The sequence below is a fragment of the Numenius arquata genome, chromosome 10 (genome assembly GCF_964106895.1).
Source record: "Numenius arquata chromosome 10, bNumArq3.hap1.1, whole genome shotgun sequence".
NCBI classification, from domain to species: domain Eukaryota; kingdom Metazoa; phylum Chordata; class Aves; order Charadriiformes; family Scolopacidae; genus Numenius; species Numenius arquata.
This window is the reverse complement of record NC_133585.1, coordinates 30,157,289-30,179,463: the sequence shown is the minus strand read 5'-3', so window position 1 is coordinate 30,179,463 and position 22,175 is coordinate 30,157,289. Positions and strand designations below refer to the sequence as shown.

General features: G+C 42.1%; 2 protein-coding genes across 3 annotated transcripts in view; one reads left to right on the top strand and one right to left on the bottom strand.

The window, feature by feature from the left end:
• Positions 1-1,923: 1,923 nt before the first annotated feature.
• NDUFC1 (NADH:ubiquinone oxidoreductase subunit C1) lies at positions 1,924-4,940 on the bottom strand. Of its 2 annotated transcripts, XM_074155087.1 has the most exons (4): positions 4,714-4,940; positions 4,031-4,134; positions 3,133-3,215; positions 1,924-2,359 (listed from the first exon to the last, which is right to left on the bottom strand). In XM_074155087.1, coding segments are annotated over exons 1-4 (249 nt in total). In that variant the 5' UTR covers positions 4,775-4,940; the 3' UTR covers positions 1,924-2,358. The 2 variants fall into 2 exon arrangements, with proteins under 2 accessions (XP_074011188.1, XP_074011189.1); XM_074155088.1 differs by lacking the exon at positions 1,924-2,359 and having other exon boundaries at positions 3,132-3,215; positions 4,714-4,774.
• A 226-nt stretch (positions 4,941-5,166) lies between these two features.
• The window catches only part of NAA15 (N-alpha-acetyltransferase 15, NatA auxiliary subunit), a 39,414-nt gene continuing 22,405 nt past the window's right edge, over positions 5,167-22,175 (top strand). Inside the window, exons 1-6 of the mRNA XM_074155315.1 lie at positions 5,167-5,402; positions 18,594-18,678; positions 19,594-19,698; positions 20,421-20,578; positions 21,556-21,690; positions 21,861-22,014. Of these exons, the coding sequence (XP_074011416.1) occupies positions 5,349-5,402; positions 18,594-18,678; positions 19,594-19,698; positions 20,421-20,578; positions 21,556-21,690; positions 21,861-22,014 (691 nt within the window). The 5' untranslated portion in view covers positions 5,167-5,348. The remainder of the gene's footprint in view (positions 5,403-18,593; positions 18,679-19,593; positions 19,699-20,420; positions 20,579-21,555; positions 21,691-21,860; positions 22,015-22,175) is intronic.

Below are 22,175 nucleotides of genomic sequence, written 5' to 3'. Positions count from 1 at the left end.
GCGCTAGCCCCGCCCCGCGCCACGTGCCGCCGCACCTGGTGAGCGGCCGGGGGGTGTCCGGGGAGCGGAGCTTGTCCCTCCTCCGTACGGAGCGCTGGTGATCCCTCGGTGCCATGCTCGCAGGGTCACAGCATGGTTAGAGGTGGAAAGGACCTTAAAGGTAATGGAGTTCCCCCCCCCTGCCATGGGCAGGGACACCTCCCACTAGACCAGGGTGCTCAAAGCCCCATCCAGCCTGGCCTTCAACACCTCCAGGGATGGGGCATCCACAGCTTCCCTGGGCAACCTGTTCCAGTGCCTCACCACCCTCAGGGTAAAGAATTTCTTACTAGTATCTAGTCTAAATCTCCCCTCTTTCTGTTTAAAACCATTACCCTTCATCCTGTCACTACACTCCCTGATAAAGGGTCCCTCCCCATCTCCCTTTTAGACTGGTCTCCCCGGAGCCTTCTCTTCTCCAGGCTGAAGAACCCCAACTCTCTCAGCCTGTCTTCACAGGAGAGGTGCTCCAGCCCTCTGACCATCTCCGCAGCCCTCCTCTGGACCCGCTGTGACAGATCCACATCCTTCTTATGTTGGGGGGCTCCAGAGCCGGCCAGAGTACTCCAGGAGGGGGTCTCACGAGAACACAGACAGGCAGAATCACTCTGCAGCTCCAACGATAGCCATTATCCCATTTTTCCATCCTTTGTCCTTGACTGACTTTGACACACGAAGAGAAGGTGAAGGCGCAAGCGGTCAGAAGGCAGTGCCCACCTTAGAGAGAGCGAGGCTGCGGCCCCCTTCCGGCAGTGAGCACTTCCAGGAAGGCGGACAGGGTGAGGCCAGCCTCCCTCCACAGCACGGGCAGAGCCCCAGGGTCCGGCACCGCACACACTCCCCCTCTACACACCACACGGAACTGGCACTGGGGCACGTCCAAGGAACAGATCCTGGGGGAACAGCAGGGTATGGCTGCATCTCAAGAGAGCTGTGAGATGGAAACGAAGCTGTGCCCAGGAGAACCTACGGAAGAGCCACTGAGGAAGGGACCGACTAACGAGCTGCGGGTCGGTTGATTACAAGCAGTCTCCCAAGATTCAAGACTGAGCTTTCATCCTCCCTTTCTGAAAATAAAGAATATGTTTCAGTTTTGTGTGCGGTAGCAAAAGCAAAGCAAACTTCTCGGCAAGAAAAAAAATAACAAACACACATGCAGAATTTAAAGGTCAGCCACCTCTTGATTTTTGTCATCTCTGACCAAGCTTCATTTCTGCTCTAGGTAAGAAAAAACAACAAAAAAATCCACCCCACCAATCCAGACCACAAAGGACTGAAGAACAGCAGCACTCAAGGGACTAGATCAAGCTTGCAAACAGAATCACAGAATGATATGGGGTTGGAAGGGACCTCTGGAGATCATCTAGTCCAACCCCTCGTCCAAAGCAGGTCCACCTAGAGCAGGTTGCACAGGAACGCGTCCAGGCACGTTTTGAATGTCTCCAGAGAAGGAGACTCCACCACCTCTCTGGGCAGCCTGTTCCAGTGCTCTGCCACCCTCAAAGTAAAGAAGTTCCTCCTCATGTTTAGGTGGAACTTCTTATATTCAAGTTTGTGTCCACTTCCTCTTGTCCTGTCACTGGGCACCACTGAAAAAAGACTGGCCCCATCCTCCTGACACCCACCCTTTCAGTATTTATAGCCATTGATCACATCCCCCTTCAGCCTTCTCTTCTCCAGACTAAAAAGACCCAAGTCCCTCAGCCTTTCCTCGTAAGACAGATGCTCCAAGCCAGGTCCCTAATAATCTCTGTAGCCCTAAGAGATGTGTAACTTCAATTGTGGCACCTCCTTAAGTCACCAGGTCACGCTTTGAAAGTTTGCCCAGTCAAGACTGGGTTGAAAGCATCCTCTTTGATTTGTGAAGTAGCAAATGCACATTTCGGCATTTGTAGGGATTAGTTTTATTCGGTTTCCCACAGATCCCATTCCGGTATTTGCTTATGGCTTATTTTATAAATTTAGCAGTGAAAATGACGGCAAGGCAAGGGCACGCTTCTAGAATATTTGCTGAACTTTCTCTGAACCAATGTCCGATTTTGTAATACACCTTCCAAAATAATAAAGAGAGTTTTGAAAATAACGTTGATAAACTATGAAACAGAAATGCCACGTAAAACAATTTCAAGACCAGCAGAATGAAATATAAACAGCAAGAAAAGTCTTTATAATTTTCTTCCATATTTTATAATTTATTTCATAATTCTGCACCTGAAATGTATGAACATGTAAGTATTTAGATACTCTGTACGTCCGCTGTGCTCGTTTATTTGTCAGTCAACGGGTGATCACGTTACTTCTTACCGCGTACACCGTCAGCCTGAGAAAGAGGGAAAAAAAAGTCTCAGCAACAAGGAAAATAGACACAATGGATACGATTAGAAACATCTTGCAAAATACTGTATTTTTAGCTGGTGAGGGGTATTTTGGGGGAAAACAGCCACTGCACACAAGTTTTTCTATGCCTAGTTTAAGTGATTCTTTCATGCGGCGTATTATTTGCTTTGAGGCCATAATCCCCCATAGGATTTTTGGCTGGCAGAAACACAAGTATGGTTTTTTTTACATTGAAAAGGACAATGACCACATATAATCTGCACTACAATGCACGTCTACAGGCATCGTTCTTATGTGTAATATGCAAGTGAAACTGAGAAAAGTGTTTCCCGCTGTAGACCTGTTAAAACAAAAAAAAAAATAAAAAAAAATTAAAAAAGAGGCAAAGCTAAGCTATTTTTAGTGACCTTGATCTCCTTGCCACTAAAGCACTTGTAAGGCACTCTCTTTACAACCAAAATTTATTATAGACACTATAAGAGATGTGTTTTTTTCCAAAAGTTTGTATGTCCTAGACAGAAAGCTGGCAGTCAATATGCACATAAACGAATACATGAAGATATAGATCAGTTACCTTATCACTTTAAAACTGGGCATGAGTTAGAAGAATAACAAAAGCCAAGATGCAAAGTACTAAGGAAAATAATAAGGGAAGAAGAGAAGACAGCCCGATATCTTGATTGCTAACAGAAGCCAAAGATCTGCAGCAGTTGTGTTCAGCTAAGTCAAGAGCTAAGTCTGTATGTACATACTTACTATGAACAGCTTGTACACTTATGTTGTCTCTCTTGTTTTCTCCTTTCATATTCCATTACATCTTCATTGTGCTGCTTGAAAAGCTATAAAAGAGCAGGATATGATAAAAGGCTATACAAGGCATGGCTGGAACCAGAGAACAAAAGATTTCTACAGAACACAAAATTCCTATTATCAGAATGCAAACCAATACATAACTGGGACAATACAGAGTAAATCATCAGTTGTCCAGTGAGGCATTTTTTCCACACCTCTCAAACACTTTCTACTGGCCGATTGATGGGAGGAGGTTCCTACTGTCAATCAACCATCCCAAAAATGGGGAAAAAACCCCAAAGGGAATCCACCCCGCCCTGGAAAGTGTTGTCATCATGGGAGTGCTGCTTATCCTGCACATTTCTTCGTGAGAACCACTACACCCTGCTTCCTTTATCAAGCCTATGAGTTCTCTGAAACAGAGAACATCTTACATCTGCATTTTGCTCAGGAAAAGGGGGTCTTAACCAACTGACTACAGCTGAAAAAATTGTAAGAGAATGTATTAGTAGTACGATAAACACAATATTACTTCGGCGTATTTCTAGGTCTTTTTTTTTTTTTTTTTAAGATCCATAGGGGAAAATAATGTTAGAGCCTTAAACCAACAGGTTTGAATAATTAATTCTTCTGTTGTGGCTGTTTTAAGTTTGCAACAGAGAGAAACTTAATAAGTTGTTCGTTTCTATAAAGCAAAGCACAACATAGATTTGGGAAAACTAATGAACACATCGTGCTTCAGTCCTGACGCCTGCTATGACCATCCATCACCCCAACCAACTAAGTAGGTGGTAGTCATCGCCTTCAGATCACTATGGTTTGGGAATAGTTAAGTCCAACAAAACCAAGTAAAAACACTTACAAGAGCCCACAAGGCAGCACTGGTGCTGAAAGCCAAGCCAACTCCAAGCCAGTTTGGTTGGTCATAATTAGGTTTTTTTGCAACAAATGCAGAACGAGTAAAAGCTAAAAAGACAGAAGATTAAAGACGCGTTAACGTTTCTCAGGTTTAGACGACAAACTTGATTTCCGACACTAGCACAATCAGGGGAAAAAAACCCCAAACCAACCACCCAAAGAAAGCCCATTATCACGCATGAGCAGTCCCCATAACACTGTTGTAGCTCGTCTATTTGTAGATACACTGCGGCACGCACCCCCTGACCTGAGGGAGAGGGGAGCGCAGATGCGGCCCTGCTTTTTTCACAGAATCATAGAAAGGCTTAGATTGGAGGAGACTTTAAAGGTCATGGAGTTCCAACCCCACCGCTGCGGGCAGGGAACACCTCCCACTAGGCCAAAACCATACCCTAAACCCGTCTTTTGCTTGCACCACCCCCCCCCCCACCTTCCCTGCAGAGGTCTCCCATCCCCAGGCCGTCCCCACCTGCCCATAGCCCGCCCTGAGGAGGGCCGCCGCCCACTAACACCCCCCCGGGGCGCGGGCAGAGGACGCTCAGCTCCCACTCGCCTAAACCAAAACGGGCTCCCCGCCGCCCCGAGTGGCGCCCAGCCGAGCGCCGCTCTGCCCCCACCGCCGCTCACCGAGGCTCGGCCCTCCCGCTACCAAATGCCAACGCTTCGCCCCCCTCAGCGCCGCCGCCATCTTGTCGCCTCAGCCCGCCTCCACCCGCGCGGGGGAGGAGCCTCCCCGCCACCCTCCCCGGGAGGGCGCCTCCCGACCCGGGAGCAGCCGCGCTGCCCCGCAGGAGCCCCGACAGGCCTTGACTCGGCGGGCAGGCCGGAGCGCCGCTCCCAGCCCGGCCCAGTACAACCGGAGGGAGGCGGTGGGGTGGGGGGTGAGGGCGGTGCCAGCGGCGGGTCGCGGCGCATGCGCGCCGCCCGCCGTGACCCGGCGGGGGAAGCCCACGGCGGTGGCCATTTTGGCGGCGCCTCTCTCCGGCCTGCTCGGTTAGCACGTGAGCCGCCGCCCGGGGCTCGGGGCAGCCCGGCGGCCGGGAGGGGCCGGGCCGGCGGCCGGCGGGAGCGCGGCGCTTGGAGTGCAGGCGGCCAGGGGGTGTGTGTGTGTGTGAGGAGGAAGAGGAGGAGGAGGAGGAGGAGGCAGCCAGGCTCCCCCGTGGGGAGGCTCCCGGTAGCGGCGACCGAGCAGCGGGGACGGGACGCAGCCTGACCGCCCACCCCCCTCCCTGGAGCCATCGTCGGGAGGAGCGGCGGGGAGGATGCCGTCGGTGAGCCTGCCGCCCAAGGAGAACGCGCTCTTTAAGCGCATCCTGGTGAGTGGCGGGGCGGGGAGGCCCGGGTTCGGCCGCGGCGGGCCCTGCCCCGGCTCCTTCCCCGGGATGGCGGGGAGCGGAGCCCCGCCGCCGCCCCGTAGGCCCGGGCCGAGGGGCGCCTGTCACCCGCCGGGGCTGGAGGCCGCCGCCTTTTCCTGCTCGCCCACCCGCCCGAGCCGGTGGCCGCCGCCGCGAAGGGCCGTGACCGGGCCCTGGGGGCTGCAGCGTACCCCGGGGGCTCTCTGAAAATACCCCCCCGGCCGCTTCATTCATCGGCCTGCTGCCTGCGGCCGCGCCGCTGAACCCTCCTCCCTCGCTGCTCTTGATTCTTTCTTTTTATAACTCAGGGTTTTTTTGCCGTAGACGGTAACCAAGGTTTGTTGGTCGGTGGGGAAGATGGCTTTCAGAGGAGGAAGTGGAGAAGGATGAAGGTTTTGAAGTCTTTCCGAAGTTTGACTTGCAGCTAACTCGTGTTAAAGTTTGACAATCGATTTTTTTTTTTATTTATTTATTTTCTTTTTTTTTACGGGCGGCAACCGGTATACGGATGAAAGAAACTGCAGTGAAATTTAGGCAATAAGCCTGGTTTTTAGAACAGGATTAGGGTAGCATGCAGTCCAAATACCACCGAAGTGTGCACAATTTAGTTACATCTTAAAGACCTTTTTTCAGCCCTGATGCAGCGTTGCAGGCACCTTACGTTTCTAACGACTTGAGGTGAAATTGAAAATGACAGAATTATGTTAGTGAGCAGCTTTGGTGGATTTATTCAGAAGATTCTGTTGGTCTGGGTTGGGCACTTTATTATTTTCTTTTGAAAACGTCAGTTTTGTCTAAAAAAAAAATAAAATCTTACCTCGTCTTTGAAAGAGGCTTAGACTACTAGTTTGGATCCTTCCAGAGATCAGAAGTAAGACGAGTACTGTAGTCCTTTTAGAGTAACAGCAGTCTTAGGGCTCTGTAAACTTTTGCCACTTAAGTGGGGTGTGTGTGTGTAATCTTCTGTCATTTCTTTTTTTCAAAAGATTTTGTGAAAACGAAATAAATCTGTAAAACAAGAAATTCCTGAATACAGGCATCCTATCGTGAGACATGCAGCTTCAGTTAGGGTTAAAAAGTAGATACAATGAACTCTTGTACTAAGTGTGTAGTTTTTGATGTGTTATGTGATGGGAAAGTAGTAGCCTTGTTGCTCGCTCAGTCATCTTCCTTTGCATTGTGGATGGCTTGTGTGGTTACAAGACATACTGAATCAAGGAGCCTGTCTGTGTTTAAAACTGACTGGTTTGGGGGTTTTTGTTGGGTTTTTTTCCTGGGCTTGGTGCATGGTTGTGTGAGTATTTGTGTGGAGAGCAGGAACAAGGGAAGAATAAGAGTTTCTTCAGGGAAAATGCTGGCTCAGCGCATATGAGTTGGATAAAGCTTCGCAATTTGGTTCAGGTCAGAAAAGAGAAGGGTGTGCCCCAGTCCAAGCAGATTTCTGTAGACTGGAGCAATTTTTGTCTTTTTTTTTTTTTTTTAACTGAAAATCTTTAATAAAAATACAGGAGTTTCACATACTGGGTAGGCTAAAAGTTCTTCTGGTATTTTGATGTTTTCCTGTATCCTGCCAGGTTGAGCCTGTGATGTGTAGTCTGGTATTAAGACTGCCCTATGATTAGGTGTATTTGTAATGCGTGATGCGTAGAAAAGGCTTGAAGCTGGTTTTCATCACGCTGAAAATTTGGCTAATGAGCTGCTTGTCTGCCTTCTTATGGATAATGACCCTTTTTTTGGTGAAGTTTTGATTACGTGTTTAACTTGAATTAGTGAGGTGTCTTTTAGGAAGTCCCATTTATCAGTACAAGTCCAAAGAAACATTACTTCCCTGCTCCTCTGCCTTCACTCCACCTCTCTTCCTGCAGCCTCTCCTCGGTCTACACCTTCTTCCCAGGAGACTGTAACCCTTCATTATGCCGTATCCTCTGCTGACTTTTCCTTTGGTGGCTGAACGGCAGCAAGAGGAGCCTGAGTCTGCCTGGACAGCTGGCTCCCTGATGGGACCTCTGAGCTCTGGGACAGCTAACAAGGTGGTCTGACTCTCTAGCCCTGGGTTGCCACGTGCCGTCTGCTGGCCCGGGCAGACCATGGAGTTGTTCTCTTGAGCATGCCTGGATGAGATCTTTTTTCAGCAGATGCCTTTGTGAACCAGCCCAAGTGGTATTGAAAGAATGCATTACCCTTCAAATAGATAATTACTGGTCCATAGGCTGTTTATAGAAATATAAAATCGTTCATGTTCTGATTTTCATAGAGATAGTAAACACAGGAGTTAAATATACAAGGCTGTTACCTACTTACTAGGGAAGCATAAAATGAAAAAAGCAAACTGATTTTGTGTGTGTTTGAAGTTCCTGAGGCCTCATTTCTTTGCCATTTTTAAGAAGTGTGCCTGTAACACAAATGTTAAATGTTAAGGTCTTGTGAAAGCTACACCAAGCTGCCCAGCTTTCCATAGCTAAAGGCAGTAATTAACTTTCAGAGGGTTTTTTTGTTTGTTTTGTAGTAAACATCCTACCTGATCAGTAAATTTCTTTTGGGTATGGATTTGCTTGCAAACCAGCATTTCCACTTACCTGACAAATTCTGAGTTCAGAAGCACGTGCACTTTGCCTTTGCGTGTTGCAACACACTAACTAGACTAACCTCTTCTAGTTACTTTACAAGTATGTGGAGGTTCTGAAGGAGACATTTTTCCATTTGAAAGGCATGTTAGAGTTCCTGTAGTACAAAGGGAAAGGGATCTGCACGGTTAGTTTGAATTAAAAAAAAACACCCACAGGATTATTGATCACCGTTCTGCTTAAACTCGCACTTCCAATAAAAAGAAATTTTATAGCTTATATTATTCTTACAGTTTTAACTATTTGCTGTTAAGCCTGCAGGCAGATATTGCTGTTCTGCTCAAAGGTTCTGTGAAATTTAGAAAAAAAAGTGGATCTCTACATTTTTTTCCCTTTTTGTTTTTGATCCATTTGAAAATTTATAATTGAGCCTATATCATTCTTTTGGACACATGTAATCTCTAGGCAGTCCAGAGATCACTTGAGAAGAATTCAGGTGGAGGCAGAGGAAAGGGTAGAATAGCAAACACAGGAGTCGAAGGAATGGAGAAGTTGACTTTTTGGTACCCAGAAGGCTGGATGCACTATGAAGTAATGGAAAAGGCAGTTTACTCCATTTTGCCCTCCTGTTATAGTGTAAGTATAAAACTAGTAGTTGTAGGAAGTAGGATTGACTGATTTTTTTTGTTTAAATTTTTTTTTAATATAACTGTTGTACATTCCTGGCATTTTGCCAAATTATTCAGCCGGTGTATCTAGTCAGTTACAATTCATCAAATATGTTCAGTTTTATTTCACAAATCCCAGAGACAATACTCAGTTAACTTTTGTTTGGATGTAGAAGTTAGATATATTGAAAATGTATTGAAGAAATATTAAATGCAAAGCCGTTGAAGGTGCCAGATATTAAGTGGAAGAGTTTCTCAGTTCCTTTAAGCAGCAGAGGATCAAGTTCTTGGAGTCGTGATGTTCTGGCGGAGTACGGTGGCACAAATACTTCTCGCTGTTGCTGGTGGGCTTAGCTTCTAGTTGAATATGGTTTAAGCAGGGAGAAAAAAAAAGTCCCAAGTATTTAAGAAGTGAAACAACATTGTATTTTATGATGCAAACAAACAGTTCAACTAGGGAACTAAGTTCAGGCCTTGTTTAAATAGTTTTACTGATTTACAGCTCTAGTACATACTGTAGAACTAGCATACTGAAGAAGCCAGATGCCATGCTGATCTGGGCTTGTGTATATTACATTGTATGCAGATCAGAGTTTCTCAGTTTGTTCACGACTGGTGATTATCTGTGGTCTTCATGATGTCTGGAGAGCCATACATCTTTCGTCTCTGTATCTGATGTGCTAGACAGGCTTGATGAGACATGGCCAGAACCTGTGTCCTCCAGGGGGATATTACAATAACCAAGGTGCCCGCTGCAAGAGAAAGAGGGTTGAATTTCACCTTTAGTTGGTCATTTCTATGGTAGCGCTGCTGTGCTTGAGGGTGTTTTTGAGCTGGTCTTCTTCCTTCCCATGCTGGCTTTGACAAGTGTTCTACTAAAAGATACAGGAACTTCCGAATGATAAAAAAGCCTGTTGAACAGCATCTCTTCAGTGCCTCTGCTGTAAATATGCCAAGTCCCTCCTGTTGGGGCATCTTACTGTTTCTTCATTCCAGAATCTGCTCCCTGTCCCTCCACTTTCAAACTAGACAGACCTGTGCTTCTCCTTCACTAATACTTTCACCAGCACCAGTCCTTTAAAAGTAATGTTCTGTCTCATAGAAGTTCAGGTGCTGACTTTAAGGTTGCTGAAGTGGCAGACTTGGAAATCTCTTAAGTGATCTTGATTGAAGATTACAGACTGATATCCAGAATTTCACTTTTATCAGTAACCAAGTAAATTAGTACATTTTGTATGCAATCATTTTTGCATTTGTATGACTGTATGGTAATCAAGTAAGTTCACCACTGGAGTTTCACCACATACTATCTCATCTGAAGCACGGAATTGTTATCACAGCTTTTCCAATATCTTGGCTGTTGAGATGTTGATCATTTGTTTTTCCTTAGCCAAAAGGAGTACCCTGTTTGGCTTTGCCAAAAATAGTAGGAAAAATTATGTCTTGGTTGAAAGATTGGAATGGAAGTAAAGAACAGACCTGCTGCTTTATGCAGAGTCACTGTTTTGTTTGTTTGTTTTTTCAGAAATATTTCTCAAACTTGCTAAAGAAATTAATTGCTGTTTGAGACTCTGGGATACCATTAAGGAATCACTTGAGCAATGCTGCTGTTACTAAAGGCTGTTCACCAAATTAGGCCATTTGTTGTCATTGGGGCTGTCAGAAATTGTAGAAACAGCATTCCCTGCTGTAAATTTCTGAGGAGTGGCATAATTTTGTTCTTTACCTGTTTCAGTTATGAAAAGAGAAGACTTGTTAATAGAAACACATGCTAATTTCTTCATGGCTGTAAGATCATAACCAGGCTTAAGTTGTTTTGGCTATAGATACACTTAGCTAAACCTAAAGTGGTTTTTGTAATGATCTGAAACTGATGTTATTTGGGGCAATGAACTTAACCCAGCTTATATGGGACTACCCTTTATTTTGCTTAGAAGTTGATCAAGTTGGGTTTATACCTGTTTTTCAAAGGTTTTCTTAATGAGTTTTTGCTGATGGCACTTTATGGGCATCTCAAGTTTAAATCTCTTGTACACAACAGCACTGTATGAACACAGCAAGAGTGGTGGTGAGGAATTACAGCTTTTCTGATTTTGCTGATTGGGGATTTAGAGAAAAGGAACAATTATTCATAACCACGCTTAAAACTGAGGTCAGCGAGACTTGCTACAAGGATTTCTGTTTGCTTCTATGATACCACACGGTAAAGTTAGCAAACCTTGTAATGTTGAAGAACAACCTTGCTTATCTTGCTATCCATGTTTAACTATTTCGCAATGGCTCAGTGCTACAAGACAACACCTCACATACCTCAGAACTAAGGGTGAAGAGTGCTGTGGGCATAATACATGGGTAGAAGATATCAATAGCCTCACCGTGTGTCTTGGGCTGTGTTGGGAGATACAGCTAAGTTGAAATGTCTGTGTTAAGTCCAGAACAACCTATTGTGTGGGCTCCTTTAGCCCTTTCCATGCCATATCTTGGAATTTACTTTGATTTACTTAATTGTTTCACATGATCAATAAAAACCAAATACATCATATGCATACTGGATCTTTTATTAGATACAGCCAGTTTCATGCTAAATTCAGAGGTGAAGCCTGAATGTTCTAGGGTAATGGACAGAAGTCAGCTGATCTTAGTTGACGTGGCCAAATCCATGGTAATTCTCCCCAAGATGGAGAGATTAAAGTAAGCAAGTAATGGCCAACAGAACTGATGTTGAATAATGGATTTTTCAGCAAGAGTCTTGCTTCAGTGAGTAAGGATTTCTAGTATTGCTCCTAGATGAGCTGTAACTATTTGTCAGCAGCTGTTTCTAGATGGATTTTGTCAAATACAGGAATGAGGCCAATTCAAAGTATATACAGATATTTTTTTTCCTGCCTCAGTATTAAATGGAAAGGTACACTTATTTCTTTTCTTCTTAACTTATTTCAGTTTGAACCTGCTTTTCTTAAGCAGTGCTAATTATGAAGGTATTGATCACATCTAAAAAGTAAGGCAAGCGGTGCAAGAGGAGGATTTCTTAGTCCTTTAAACAAGACAATTGCTGAAGTTGTTTCTTACACAGAACAGTTCTGTTCATTAGCACCACAGAGCAGTGGAAGAGGATGGTTGGTTTTGATTTGACAGTAAAAAAAAATATGCAAGTTTTTCAACAGAGTTTTTCAATATTAACATATCTGTAAGGTTTGTCATCTAGTTTTTTTTTTAAAGTCCTTTGGGTCTTGTATTTGTCATGAAACTGAATCAGTGTGGTGGAAGCTTTTGCCTAGAGCTGTTGAGCTGTTTGATATGGCTAGTGCTCAAAAGACCCACTAATTCACGGTGAGTAGTTGCTCCTAATGCTTCCAGCTTTCAGAATCTTCTTTACTACATTTAGCTTGAATTAATGCACCTTAGTGACTTGACCTGATCTAGTCTAGCTGTAGAGAGAGTAACTGTGCTTGGAAAACAGCCTTGAGTAGCATAGCGCCTGGACTTAATATCTTTTAGGTTGCTGCATCTGAACGGTGCTGGAAGAAATGGATAGCATCTGAATGGCAGACGTGCATATCATGCATTGTAAGTGCACACCTTGGCTAACGCTAAGGCTAAGTACGCTAATGCTTTCTGCTGCCAAAGGTCTTACTGCATTGTAGTTGCCAACATGGCTATGCGATGCTGCAAGTTTACGTGTTCGTGGCTGCTACTGAGTCCCCTAAGGAGCACATTGCTCTAGTTGAAAGGATTTGTCCACCTTGGTTCTGTTCAAGCCTCAAACCCTCAGAGAAGAGGATAGCAGAATGTTGAATCCCTGACGTATTCTGGCCAAGCAGCCCATCCTCTGTCGTACTGTCTCCTGGGGATTTTCAGATACGATTTACCTGTGCCCATGTATAGATCACTGTCTGGTCTGGTAACTCTTGTATATGATGGGGAATAATATGCGAATATCGCCTCTTATGATGATAAGGCGATGTCACCTGCTGAGGAAGAGAGGCTGAGTACAGTCGACCAGCAATGAGAGGTTAAGATTGCATCTCTGCTGTCACTTGGATCTCCGTCCAATTTTGGTACTCATTCGGTGAAGAAAATCATATTCTTTGGCTAGTCTGTCATCCCATCAACAATATTAGGGTGCTTGCTTTAACGGCGTTACCATCAGTGAGAAGTGATTTCTTGTGAGGTTTTTGGTGGTGTTTTTGGTTTTGGGTTGTGTTGTTTGGTTGTTGTTTTTTTTTTAAAGTACCCAAGTTTGCATTCGTTTTAATTCAATTAATTTGTAGATATGGGGGTTTAAAAAATTGACGTTAAGTTGGAGTTAGAAGTGTGACCTGGGTAAATACGTAACCTTAGAAGAGAAAACAGCTGAAAGTTCCTTATATTGTTTTTTTGCAAAATTCTGTCTTTTTAATAGAAATTGCATACTGTAGTTTTATTACTGTTCCAGTTCAAGGGGCATAATGATTGGGAATGTGATCCCATGCATTTGGGTCTCCTATATCCTTTCTGCTTTCACTGCACTCTTCTGTGTAACCAGCTCTGCTGGTCCAAGTAAGAATAAAAAGAAAGCAGTCAGTAACATCCCACCACTCCTATTTGTGAGCCTGGGGAGCAAATGGTACCTTCTTTGCTTTGGTTCTTATTCTTGAGGAAAACCCTCTAGCTTTGCATTCTTCCGTGTAAGATGACAAAAGGCAGCTTGTCCTTTATGCTGCTCTTCTATGATTATATTCATCTTGCTCATGAGACACTTTTGGGTCTGCTTCTCACCTGTTTAATCAGCTGCAAAATCCAGCCTGGATGAACTCTTAAGAGACTTTTTTTTTTTTAACTGCTGTAAAGTGGTTTTAAAACACTCTTGAATCAGCTAGGTGGGACATACACGTCTTCTTGAGTGCCCCTGCTAGAAAAGCAGTTTTCTGCTTTCTGTATTTTGATCTAGGTGACTCTTTGCTTAGGTTAAGTTGAGTCATAGCTGGTGGCATCGTGGATTTCACTGTGCTATGAAGCCTTTATTAAGACCTTTAGTAGCTCCTGGTGTTATATTGAGTTAGAGCTAATTAGAGTTGAGTTAGAGGTTTTGTTTTGTTTGGTTTGTTTTTTTTTTTTATCAGAGTTAGTTTGATGGTTGGACTAGATGATCTTAAAGGTCCCTTCCAACCTAGACGATTCTATGATTCTGTGATTCTATTGTTAGCTATTGATGTTAGTGAACATACAAGACACTTGAATCTGTGGTGTAGTGATTAAAAAATGTCTTATAAATAGAAAATTTAAGCTGGAATGGCTGTTAAATTATTTACTTCAGTTATTAAATGCTTGCAGGACATGAAGACTACTTTGTGGTAAAGAGGATTTGCACTTCTGGAAGTGCATATGTACAAAATATTTCATGTGTAATGGCAGAATGTGGTCTGCCACGTGCTGTGTATTTGATGCTGAGATACATACCTGCATGTCAAAATGCTGCACTTGACTGCTATCCTTGCTTTTGAGTTGGAAATGTGTACTTGACCGTTAAAATGTCTATTTTGAGAGGGAAGGAGCGTGTCAGAGGTAAAATGTGCTGCCTGCTTACAGCTGAGGAGGGCAACTATAATCAGTAGCATGGCCCTTGTATATAGCCTTGTGGGTAACCAGGGTAGCTGCTTAAGAATCAAAGTCAGTCCTACTTGTTAGCTGTAGGTTTGATAACAAGGTTTAGGAAGTAGATGCGCTCCAGAGGGAAGATTCAAAACTGGGGCAAAGGGGGAAACAAACTTCATCAGGCAGTTAACTGTCTAGGTAAGCTGTAAAGAGTGAAGTCTCTTCCTCTTTCTTTATGTCAGCCATCAAGGAAGAAACGCAGAGGAATTCATTCACACTTGGCATGCTGAACGTGCATGTGTGTAAGACATCTGCTGGCCAAAGAATGATTCTGGACAGGTGCCCTAATACAGTTTACGGATCCGAACACCGGAACATGAGCCCTCCTTCCACCTCAGACTTGGCATTCTAGAGACTACGGGTTAGCTCTGTTCCTTATAATTTCACTGTCAGTCTCCCTCTAGTAATTGCTACACATTCACATCCATTGAATAAAGACTTTGTGGTCGGGGAGCGGTGCAAATGCAAATTCTGTCCTACCTGCTATGGTCTTGCATGATTTTGAAGGAGTCATCCTCTGTCTTACTAATTTTTTGTAGAATTGTATTAGAGCAGGTGCTATTTCCTTGCTATAAATATAGAAAATGAGTTCAAGGGTATAAAAAGAGTCTTGGTGTGTTTGGAGTAGGCTGTAATTCTGGCCACAGCATGTATAGAAAAGCTTGTTAGTTATTTTAAAACATCTGGTAACTTATTAAAGGAAAAGCTTTGAAGGGCAGCAAATGTGTAATAGAGATTCAGTGCTGATGGAGAATCAGAATCTTTTCTTTTAAACCATTAGCCTTAACCTTACTTTTTAGAAGTTCAGCTTTTATGTTTTCTCATCGCGTGATGTCACAAGCCATAGCTGGAGCACTTGTCTGTCAAACATCACAGGCAGACTCTGATCGCTGGCTTTGGAACTGTCTGTGTGCAGGAGTTCAGCTTAGAGGAGGCAACTGTGCTCTTGCAGTGGTCTCTGGAACAGAGAAATGTGGTACTTCTGCCAAACAGCTGTCCCAAAGTAAGGGTCAGAGGCCTGGGAATGACTACCAGAAGCTATTCATCTGGGAGGAAACAAACTACCCAGATGAAGACCATTTCTACTTCCAGCAATCCTGTATCTTTTTGTCCCAAGAATACTTGAGATGCCACCATTCCTGCTTCTGTGATTATTTTTTTTATTACTTTATTATTGGTACTTTTTTCTCCTCTTACTCAGAAACTACTGACTCCCTTAAGGATTTTGTCTTGCTCTCTGTGTATTACTCACTGTGATCTTTCCTTGTGTTATTTTTTTTGTTCTTCCTTTCCCCTTTTCAATATTTACTGTCTCCTTTTTCTGAAAAGATTTTCCTTTCATCTTCCTGTTCCTTGAAGCCACAGATTCGCTAAGGTTTGTACCAGCCGTGGTGGCAATATGCTGCATTCCTCTCTTCCTTCTCTCTCATTCACGTCTTTCTTTAAGCTTGTTAGTCCATAACCTCTTCAGAGAAGGAAATAAGTATGTGCATGGCTTCAAGTAGTGGAATCTCAGTGATGCTGTTGAACCCACTTTGATGAAACAATCTTCTTTTTCTGAAGGAGGATGAAACATGACCTCAATTTCAGTTGTTCCCTTCCTTCCACTGTTGAAAACATAAATGTTTACATAGAATAAGGAAACTCATAAAATGACACAATTTGAAATGTTTCCATTAGCAGAATGAAATAGGCTCAAAGTATTAACCTGAAAGGTTGGAGAAATAGTATTTAGGAAATCACTCCAACTTGTCTTGATCTAGAAACACCTGAAAATGAAGACCTGTGATACTTTGTTGAGGGATATTTGCAGCTATGACCAGTTCTTCATTTGATACTTCAGGTGATACAAGTTACATGATCAATTTCCAATAATTTATTGGTCCTACCCAGTGTTCTTTGGGTTGATGGGAACCTTTCCATAGATGTAGGTGGATATAAACTCAAATTTTTCCTCCCTGCAGCTTAAAGGGAGAATGTGTTACAATTCTCAGTGAGTTTACTCTGTTATAAAGTACCTTGCATCCTAAGTTCTGCGTTACTCTGAGAAAAACCTGTGTGCAAATATTTCCAGTCTCCAGCATATGTACCATCTTGGCTGACTTTCCTTAAACTTCAAGGTGAAAGACTGGTTGTTAGAGTATGTAAAATGGAGCTGTTTAGAGATAAGATTTCAAGTTCGTAGCCAGCATCTGAGCAGCTGTACTTAAAGGCAAATTGCGAAACCCCAAAGCACCCCTCCTGCTTGTGACAGTGCCTTACTTACACTGGAGGCACGTTCCTAAGTTCCTGTGGCTGCACCACTTTTGTGACAGGTTTTGCTGCTTTCACACCTACCTAGGTGGGAGCAAATGGTGGTTCTGCTTTCAGGGAGGAGGCCTGGGCGGTAACTTTTATGACTGATGATTTCAATTTAAAAAAAAAAAAAGGCTTTATCCTGTTGTGTTGTCACCTGTAAGCTCTCTGTCAGCTCTGACCAGTGGCTGATTAAAGTGACTCATCTAGCTACTTGAAAGCAGGTTATGACTAAAAGGTGTAAATACAAAGCAGTTAAGTTTAATAAAAAAAAAAAAAAAGATGCCTTTACAGATTTCCTCTTACCTAACCCTTAATCTTCCTTTGCTAGGTGGTTGCCCTGCTAACTTTCCCTGTCCTTGGTGATAGAGGGAGTTGTCTCTTGGAAGTGTTCAAGTCAAGATTGGACAGGACTTTGAGCAACCTGATATAGTAAAAGCTGTCCCTGCCCATGTCAGGGACGTTGTCCTAGATCGTCTTTGAAGGTCCCTTCCAATCCATCATCATTCTTTTGTTGATAGGTTCCTCTTTGAGTCCATCTTGCTTTGGATGCTCTCTCTGAGCATCTTCCTCCTCCTCTTTCCTGTCCTGCAATTCCCTTTCTCCAAAGGGTCGCAGTAGATTAGGGGGAGCAAGATCTTTGTTTTGTGATGCCTCTTGTCTTCAGCCTTGATATTTCAGCTTTAGTACCTAGAAAATAATACATCCACTTAGTGGTATACCAGTTTTCTACACCTTTGAAGTTTATTGTTGGTGTTTCCATCTGTGCTTTGGAAAAGAAAACTGGACCTAAACAGCACCTTTCATGACATAAAAGCAACATAAAGCAGAGAAGCTGAGGTAGATATGTCATTTTCTTTTTTAAGCATTTCCATAACACTCATGTAATTTTAAAAAGTTTTATTTTTAGAACTTTCTGCTTGATGGGAAGACCTGCTGATGTTTTTTTGATTGGAGTGGTTGGGGGACAAATGATGTCCATCCATGCTTATGGATGGTCTTGCATAGTTAATTTGGAGCAGCGTGAGGTCAGCCAGAGTCAGTGAGATCCTGTTATGAATGACTTCCAAGTTACCATAGGGTTTGGGTCTGTGCTCCAGCAGCGTGTGTTTCTTTATTCTTATGCACATGTTAGGGCATTGGTACTACAGCAAAATGAAACCTAACAAATTCCTAGCATTTGTTTATGTGACTTAAAGTGTATGAATTGTTGTTTACAACATTACTTCTTCCTCCTTTGGCTTCTATTTAAAGATTAGCACAAGGAGTGGATTGACAGAAGTAAAATACTAAAACTGTTTTTAAAAGTTCATGCTGTGTGCCACTTTGCATTGCAGACGCCTTGCATAATGAAATGAGATGCACACACAAGCAGACTGTTAAAGCTGGATTTACTAAAACTGCAGAGGAATGTTTTAATTTCCAGTGTGTTCAGATAATGTTAGTGTATACCAGTTTTGAAAGTTTGTTTGTGTACGAGATATATGCGGTATTCAAATTGGTTGTAAGAGGTTGCTTTCAGAGGTAGTTAAAGCCAGGCTCCAATGATTTAATCTTCTTTCCTGCCTGTATGGTTGTTGGAGGTTTTCTTGTGGTGTTTTTGTGAAAGATAATTCAGCCAAAGTGAGTTGAATGCTTACCCAAGATGTATTCTGACATAAGGTTTGCTTTTCTGTTAAAGGAAAGTTGAATCTCTGTAGGCACTTATGCTTCCTGTGGTATCTTATCTGAGAAATTGCTGTATGATAATGTCTTCAGTTAAACATTTAAATTTTTTTCTTACTAACCTATACTTTTTTTTTTTCTGGTGATGGAAAGAATTTTTAATCACAGGAAGCTCATTAAACTGAGTTCATTAAAGTGCTAGTACATTTTCTAAAAGCCCTAGCTGCACTGATGCTTGATTTTGGGGGTGCAGAAATACTTTCGCTCTAAATCTCTAAATATTTTTTTTTTTTTTTTAATAAATGTACTCTGTTCTTTTTCAACAGAGGTGTTATGAACATAAGCAGTATAGAAATGGGCTGAAGTTCTGTAAACAGATCCTTTCTAACCCAAAGTTTGCGGAACATGGAGGTAAGTTTTCAAATGGCATGTGCTCACTTTTTTCTCCCCTATACTTTAGGATAGAGTAATAGTTCGTAAGTTTTGTATTTGTTAACCTTTGGCCCATAAAGCAGTAAGAGCATCCAGAAGCCTGCACCATGTTAAGCACTTACTGTTGGTAAGATTTGTAATATTAAAGACTGGTCTTACCAGTAGTCATAGCTTGCCATTCTTTATAATGCAAGTCTAATATTCATTATAGCATGGTGCAAGTTTCTTAGTATGAGTATGTATTGCTTAAATCACTTTTCAGGGGAAATCATTATTCACTCATGTAGAAGTCAAAGACAAAAGATAGAGATTGAATATTGTTCAGCACCGCATGTCTGTTAGCTCTGTGGTCTGCTACTTTCTCTGAAGGAATAGTCGTCTTATAAAAGAAGAAAAAAGTGTTTGTCCCTTGCTGTATTTTAATCAGTTCGTAATAATGAGTTGAGAGTTTCTTTCCAGTGTCCAGAAATGGGGTTTTTTTGGGTTGTTTTTTTTTTTCTCTTTGCCAACTAGTTTGGTTGGTGTGTGGAAGTCTCAGTATTGTGAATAAATAGTTGAGTAGTTACAGTGCTCCTTTAAAGTAAAAAAAAAAAAAAAAAATCTTTCTCCAAAATGTTTGTAGAGCAGACAGTTTTTAGTGCCTTTAGAATAAACCACTGTTTCACTTTCTCACTTTTTGGTGGAAGTAATGCATTAAGTTTATTGTCGTGTATGATATACTTGAGTGAATAATCTGCCGTATAGTTTTCCATGTGAAAAAAGAATGCAAAATCTTGATGCTGATAACTGAGTCTAAATTTGCATTTATACTATATTTAGAGTTGCTATATTAAGCTTAGAAGACTATGAAAATGAATAATTCAGTTACTTAATGTCATTATTTATTTTTTTTAGAAACCTTGGCAATGAAAGGACTAACATTAAACTGTCTAGGGAAGAAAGAGGAAGCTTATGAACTTGTGCGTAGAGGCCTAAGGAATGACTTGAAGAGTCATGTCTGTATCCTTTTTGAAACAGGGCTCTCGCTTATGAATGGAAAAAGTTTATTTCTACAACTGCTGGATTTATAGAATTGCAACAAAAGCCAGTACCATTAGGCTTCAAACTTGGAAGTTCAGAATTTTACATTTTGTTTCAGATATGAAAGAATATTTTGTCTAAGCCAGCCAAAGGGCAGATGCTTTGCAACTATCCTTTCAGTCACGTTCAGCTCAAATATTATTCTGGCTTGCGTTGTTTATTTTTTTTAATCATTAGGCTGCAACTCCAAACTTGTGGTGGACTTAACTAGACATTTAAGCATGTGATGTGCTTTAGAAGCATTAGTAGTTGCCATTATATTGATGAGGACTTGTCATATACTTAGAATGCAGGGAGTGCAAGCGCTTCAGTTGTCTAATATAAGCCCTTACTCAAAAATGTGTTTGAGTAAGTCTGAAAGTCTTTTCAGAGATCCTATTACTTTATGTCCTCCCCCAGTACTTGAGAAGTTTATAGCGTGTTATATGCACCCTATACATATAACTGGTAAACAGTTCTTGTCTGCAGTTTGCAAGTGGTTTCTTTGTACAACTGAGGAAAGGAATTGTAATGATTGTCATAACGACCCTGTCCATTCATAAAATGGTTTAAGAGCTTTTTACCAACTGTTCTCTCGCTGCCACGTTGGATCTGTTTTTTCCCCGCTCAAATTCAGTTGAATCCTTAACAGAGTTGTCCAGGTTGGCATGTCTACGGCCTTCTTCAGAGGTCAGACAAGAAGTACGACGAAGCTATCAAATGCTATAGAAATGCACTGAAATGGGACAAAGACAATCTTCAAATCTTGAGAGATCTTTCTCTGCTACAGATTCAAATGAGGGATCTTGAAGGTTACAGGGTGAGTATACACACTGCATTTATTATCAGCTTCTAGGGAACTCCAGCAACGGTGGCAAATAGTTTCATAATGCTTTAAAAAAAAATACACAGAGGTGGGTCCAGAGTGTTAAAGCTATGTGCTACTCAATATTTTATGAAAGTAAAACCAGATGTGCTACTGAGCAATTTCTATAACTTACACAGATGTAGTGATTCTTTTTCAGCTCAGTGCAGAATTGAATAAACCAGGAATAAAGTTGCAGGATTTTTTTTTTTCCCTTGCTTTAACTTCCACCCTCTCCTACTTTATAATATTTTGAGTAATCTTCATTCTAATCCAACTGCTGTAACTAGTTTTAGTTCTTCATTAACCCCTACTTCTGACTGGGCTTTTTTAGTAGGTAGTAACTTTTTTCCTTTATTTTAAATTACTTGAAGCTGCCTTACAGGAGTCTGTAACAAAACAAGTAATAACTTTTCCCTCAGATTAAAACAGCACAATACCAAGCAAATCTGTTGCATCTTCCAGCTGTAATTATCCTCTTGCCAAAGAATAGGGATGCACTTGCACGACCTATTTTGCCTGACAGCACTTAATACATGTGTACTTCCAAGGTGAATTTGAAACACCAGTATACAGTAAACGCTCCTGCAGCTCAAACTAAAGTATCCTTAATTGCATTCTGTTCATAAGTGGTAAGACAGGAAAAGCATGTGTGTCATACTAACGAAGTTAGTCTGACTCATCAGTATTCAATGGGACAAGATGTGTTATTTTGTGTGGGCTTTTTTTTTTTTTTACTCAGTGAAGACCATTGCATTTTTTTAAAGTTTGTTCGTTCTTTTGGTTCAAAAAAACCAAAAACATTTGCATATAGGAAACTAATTTTTAGTGACATTCCTTAAATATTAGAGTACTGAAGACAGACTATTGCCTAATGGATTCTACAGAGCATCAGAACAAAGTCAGGAAAATCAGTAGATATTTTTTTGCAGGAAACAAGATACCAGTTGCTTCAGCTCCGACCTGCACAGCGAGCATCATGGATTGGTTATGCTATTGCTTACCATCTGCTGGAAGACTATGAAATGGCAGCAAAAATTTTAGAGGAATTTAGGAAGACACAGCAGGTAAGAGGAAAACATGGAATTCCTGTATGGATTGATGCTTAAGCCAAAAATAAAACACTGCTTCCTTTGATGAAGTGAAAACTTTATGCAGTTTCTTTAGTCAAATGAATAAAATTCCAAATGTGTTCTAGAAAGCTGAACTTTCTCATGTGTCTTGCTTTCCTATGTAGACATCACCTGATAAAGTGGACTATGAGTACAGCGAACTGCTGCTGTATCAAAACCAAGTCCTTCGGGAGGCAGGACTGTATAAGGAAGCCTTGGAGCATCTTTGTACCTACGAAAAGCAGATCTGTGATAAACTGGCGGTTGAAGAAACGAAAGGTAATTACTTTTCGAAGGTACATTTAAACACATAGTATACAATGGAATGCCTGTACTGCCAGCTTTTCGCGTCTTCTGGAACTTCATCTTTGATTTGGTTTTTTTAGATTATTTTATTTAATTCTGCTGTGGTAAAGCACTGCCTGCCTGCAGCTATTTGG